At 46.8% G+C, this 5,077-nt stretch overlaps 2 protein-coding genes across 2 annotated transcripts; both read left to right on the top strand.

Annotated features, from left to right (window-relative positions):
* Nucleotides 1-224: 224 nt before the first annotated feature.
* Nucleotides 225-2,173, top strand: LOC149080525 (uncharacterized). Its single transcript, XM_089238784.1, has 2 exons — nt 225-1,150; nt 1,210-2,173. The coding sequence occupies exons 1-2, from the start codon at nt 372-374 to the stop codon at nt 2,171-2,173; spliced, it is 1,743 nt and encodes a 580-aa protein (XP_089094910.1). The 5' UTR covers nt 225-371.
* A 1,528-nt stretch (nt 2,174-3,701) lies between these two features.
* Nucleotides 3,702-4,319, top strand: LOC149080524 (uncharacterized). The gene has a single exon (XM_089238782.1). It carries the CDS (start codon nt 3,702-3,704, stop codon nt 4,317-4,319), a length of 618 nt encoding a protein of 205 aa, XP_089094908.1.
* The last annotated feature ends 758 nt before the right edge of the window (nt 4,320-5,077 follow it).

The raw sequence follows: 5,077 nt of genomic DNA, 5'->3' as shown, positions 1-5,077 counted from the left end.
TTTTTAAGTCAGTTGTCTACACACGCCAGAGACGAAGACACGTTGTTATCTCGGGGTCGCGAAACGATCCTCATGTTGTAAATTATTAAATACGCTTTAATGTAATCATACTTCTGATTCTCTTGGAGTCGTCAATATGACTTACAACTGGTGACCTTTTCCGTGTTCCTACACGCGACAAGTTTTGACATCATACCGACAGACCGCTACGGTGCCACAGCGTTGTCTTCATATCAATCCGGGTGCATCCGTAAACCGTAAGCTTTAATTTTCCTCTTCATGTCATAACACTCAAGTTAAACGTTTGAAACGAAGCCGTCCGTATTTATTCCGCATTATTTTCGTCATATAATATATATTCCCTCTCGACCATGCCTCAGACTGACGACCAAAATTCTCCCGCACCAGCGGCGCAAATCGCCCGCGTTGCAGTAAAACCCCCTCCGTTTTGGAAAGCGAATCCAACTCTGTGGTTCAGCCAAGTGGAGGCGCAATTCGCACTCGCAAACATTACCACGGACACTACTAAATTCCATCACGTTGTTTCGGTTGTGGAGTCTGACGTTCTCGCATCGGCCAGCGATCTCATCCTTAACCCGCCAACAGAGAACAAGTACGAGGCTCTGAAAAAACGACTTATCGACTTGCACTCGCAAAGCGAAACCTCGCGAATCCGCACCCTGCTACAAGGACTGGAACTCGGTGACGAACGCCCATCACAACTTCTCACACGTATGCGTGCGTTAGCAGGAGGTAGTGTGGGAGAACCTCTACTCAAATCACTGTGGCTCGCCAGACTGCCGAGCACTACCCAAAGCGTCCTCGCCGCGTTGGGAGGCGACCTCAACCAGCTGGCAGCCATCGCCGACAAAATTTGTGACCTGGCCCTTCCGGCGCAGGTCACTGCTATACAGGTGCCACCACAACAATCGGAACTGGCGAGGCAAGTGGCACAACTAACCAAGCAAGTGAGCGAGCTAACAGCTGTCGTCCATGCATCTCGCAGCTACGACCGTAGCCCCCACTTCCGCCGAAGGAGCAGCTCAAGAAATCGACAGTACAAAGAGCCGGAGAACGGTATGTGTTTTTACCATACGAACTTCGGTTCAAGAGCCAGGAAATGTAACCTTCCATGTGAGTACCGCGCCCAGTCGGAAAACTGAAACAGCGATCGCTAAACGGCCACAACAGCGATCGCTATATCGACAGAATTGTTTTGGCCGACCAGACTTCAAAAACAAAATTTTTTATAGACACGGGTGCTGATATTTCTGTGCTCCCGAAGAACTTCGTACCTCAAGCCAAAACGCCAGCGGACTTGCTTCTATTTGCCGCGAACGGCACGAAAATTCCAACTTTTGGCACTAAAAGACTTACCCTCGACCTGAAACTACGCCGTCCCTTTACATGGACATTCATCGTGGCAGACGTACAACAACCTATCGTCGGGATCGACTTCCTGCAACACTTCAACCTATTAGTTGATGCCAAGAACTCTCGTCTCATTGATGGTAACACTAACCTTTCTTCCTCTGGCAAACCACCTAGCTCTCAATTGTCGTCAACCACCATCAGTCTTCTTTTGGGTGATTCTCGGTTCCATGAAGTTCTCGCGAAGTATCCGGATATAACCAATCCATCTCAACTATCCAACAAAGCAGAACTTTCGACAATATATCACCACATTGAAACTAAAGGACAACCTGTCTTTTGCAAACCTAGGCGCCTGTCACCTGAGTTGTTGAAGATAGCTCGAAAAGAATTTGAATTTCTGATGTCAGCTGGAATAATTCGACCATCAAAATCGCCTTGGGCAAGTCCTCTGCATATGGTTCGCAAAGCTAACGGCGAATGGCGTCCATGTGGAGACTACCGTCGCTTGAATTCTATTACTGTGCCCGACCGTTATCCAGTGCCACATCTGCAAGACTGCACGCAAGCATTTCATGGCAAGACGATCTTCTCTACTCTGGATCTCACCCGCGCGTATCATCAAATCCCAGTGAATCCAGAAGACGTCCCAAAAACAGCAGTCACTACTCCTTTTGGGCTGTTTGAATACACTTGCATGCCGTTTGGCCTCCGCAATGCTGGCCAAAGCTTCCAACGATTCCAACGCACCAAATCCTTTTTGGACTCGACTTCTGTGTCCCATACTTTGACGATCTCCTGATGGCATCAACCAGTGAAGAAGAACACGTTCAACATCTACACCAAGTCTTCTCTCGATTGAAACACCATGGTCTTCAACTCAACCCATCAAAATGTGTACTCGGAAGAAGTGAAGTGAAGTTCCTAGGATGCCTTATTACTTCAACCGGAGTGAAACCCCTTCCAGAGAAGGTCCAGGTTATTAGAGAGTTCCCAAAACCAAAGACAGTCAACGAACTCCGACGTTTCCTGGCAATGCTCAACTTCTACAGACGTTTCCTCTCACAAGCTGCACACACTCAAGCACCACTACATGAATTCCTCAAAAATTCCAAGAAGAACGACAAACGACCTATTCCTTGGACAGACTCTGCTGTCGCAGCATTCGAGAAGTCTAAATCAGATTTGGCCAATGCTGCTGCACTAACATATCACTCTCCCGATCATAAGCTATCAGTTACAGTCGACGCATCTAACGTTGCTATAGGCGCTGTTCTTCAGTCACACACAAATTCTGGTTTACAGCCCTTGGCCTTCTTTTCTCGCAAACTGAAGCCTGCCGAATGTAACTACTCTACCTATGACAGAGAGCTCCTGGGTATATATTCAGCGGTTCAACATTTTCGCCACTACCTGGAAGGCACCAACTTCATAATCTTCACAGACCACCGTCCCCTGGTATACGCCTTTCAGAAGAATTCCAATTCCTGCTCTCCTCGCCAACTTCGGCATCTGGACTACATTGGCCAGTTCAGTACTGACATCCGACACATTTCTGGCTCTAGCAATGTAGTCGCTGACACACTGTCCCGCATCAATGAAATTAATCTCCAATGCCCGAACCACACAGAACTTGCTACAGCTCAGGCAGAAGATGAAGAGCTTCGGAACCTGATGAAGAAGACAGACTCTCAGCTACACTGGAAATCACTCGAACTGTCACCTTCTACTCATGTTATCTGCGACACTAGCACCGGAAGTGTTCGCCCGTATGTGCCACATAAACTGCGCCGTCAAGTCTTCACATTCCTTCACAATCTGTCTCATCCTGGTATCCGCGCTTCAAAACGACTAATCCAGGAGCGTTTCATCTGGCCTTCTATGCTGAAAGATGTTGCAGAATGGACAAGGTCATGTGCCCAATGCCAAAAATGTAAAGTGAACAAACACACTCGCAGTTCACCGCAGATGTTTAACCTGCCCTCGGCAAGATTCGATCATGTGCACATAGACCTAGTAGGTCCACTTCCACCATCAGACGGTTACAGATATCTCTTAACGTGTGTCGACAGATATACCAGATGGCCAGAAGCATACCCTATTCAAGATATATCTGCTGACACAGTTGCTCGAACATTTGTCTCAGGATGGGTCTCAAGATTCGGTATCCCGTCTAATATTACCACAGACCAGGGCAGACAGTTCGAGTCCAACCTCTTCAGGGGTCACTTACAGCTCTCCTTGGTGCCCGGCGCATTAGAACAACTCCATACCATCCGGCATCCAACGGCTTAGTGGAACGGTTTCACCGTTCACTAAAACAGTCTTTAATGTGCCACTCCAACAAGCGTTGGACTGAAACACTACCAATCGTGTTACTAGGTCTCCGATCTGCCTACAAAACCGATCTTCGCAGTACTTGTGCTGAACTAGTGTATGGCACCACCCTTAGGCTACCAGGTCAACTGTTGTGCTCGTCGACACAGTGCCAAGCTGAAGATCCCAGCAGCTTTGTTGAACAACTGCGCCACACTATGGCCAAGTTGCAGCCAGTACCAACTTCAACTCACTCTACAGGTTCTACTACATGTTTCAAACATCCAGCACTGTCAACCTGCACTCATGTCTTCCTCAGAGTTGACTGCGTCAAACCTCCACTAACTCCACCTTATGATGGCCCGTATCCAGTTGTGTCTCGGACTGACAAACTAATCACTCTGGATGTAAATGGCAAGAGATCAACTGTCAGTCTGGACAGAGTTAAACCATGTTTCTTGGACATTGCAGAAACCAACTCCGAGCAAAACCAACCATTAACTCTAACGGCATCAAATCTTCCGAACATGACTGTGAAGAACAAAAAGGACTGCGATGAAAAAAAATCTGGTGTCACGACTCGTTCAGGACGAACTGTTAGATTTAATTTTAAATATCGTGATTGTGTCTAAACATTGTAATCATCCTAATTTCTCTGTACCTCCAGTACACATTGGGGGGGAGTACCTGTGGTGTGCCGGCGCCCTCAGTTCATATTTCACTCGCCAGATGGCGTCGCCATACCATAGTGTACTTCCATACTCAGTACAAATTTTTCCTTCTTGTACGAAGTGTACAACTCCACGATGGCATGTTATTTTTAAGTCAGTTGTCTACACACGCCAGAGACGAAGACACGTTGTTATCTCGGGGTCGCGAAACGATCCTCATGTTGTAAATTATTAAATACGCTTTAATGTAATCATACTTCTGATTCTCTTGGAGTCGTCAATATGACTTAGGCCCCTTTCACACGCAACGATTTTGTCGTGTCGTCCAAAAATCGTGTCGTCCATTCGTTCCTTTCACACACCCCGATTTCCTGCCGGACGGGTTGTTTGCACCGAAGAATTTCTTTCTTTTTTTCATTTAGTTTTCAGTTTTATCATGGATCGGAAGAAGCGTGTTATAGCGATGTGGCTATAACCACCGTATACCGTGGTATACCGTCGTATACGGTATAGAAAACGATACAACCGTGCTCACTGGGTGCACCCAATCAATCAAAGGAGAGATGTGGTGGGCATATTCACCACATTGTTTTCAGAATTAAGAGCAGATGAAAACAAATTCTTCAATTATTTTAGAATGTCTGTGTCGTCCTTCGACGAACTCCACAACCGTTTGAAAGATCTTATTCAGCGGCAGAATAGCAAGATGAGAAATTGCA

This window comes from Pholcus phalangioides, unplaced genomic scaffold, assembly GCF_987345545.1.
Source record: "Pholcus phalangioides strain wild (caught in Gottingen) unplaced genomic scaffold, Ppha-v1.0 ptg000011l_1, whole genome shotgun sequence".
Taxonomy (NCBI): domain Eukaryota; kingdom Metazoa; phylum Arthropoda; class Arachnida; order Araneae; family Pholcidae; genus Pholcus; species Pholcus phalangioides.
The sequence above is the reverse complement of the archived record's forward strand: the minus strand, read 5'-3'. Positions and strand labels throughout refer to the sequence as shown.

Excerpts from the sequence above, each read along its gene's own strand:
- LOC149080524 (XM_089238782.1), top strand. The coding sequence starts at position 3,702 with ATGTGCCACTCCAACAAGCGTTGGACTGAAACACTACCAATCGTGTTA.
- LOC149080525 (XM_089238784.1), top strand. The coding sequence starts at position 372 with ATGCCTCAGACTGACGACCAAAATTCTCCCGCACCAGCGGCGCAAATC. Across the intron at positions 1,151-1,209 it reads CCATGTGAGTACCGCGCCCA|AATTGTTTTGGCCGACCAGA; the intron begins GTCGGAAAACTG and ends CTATATCGACAG.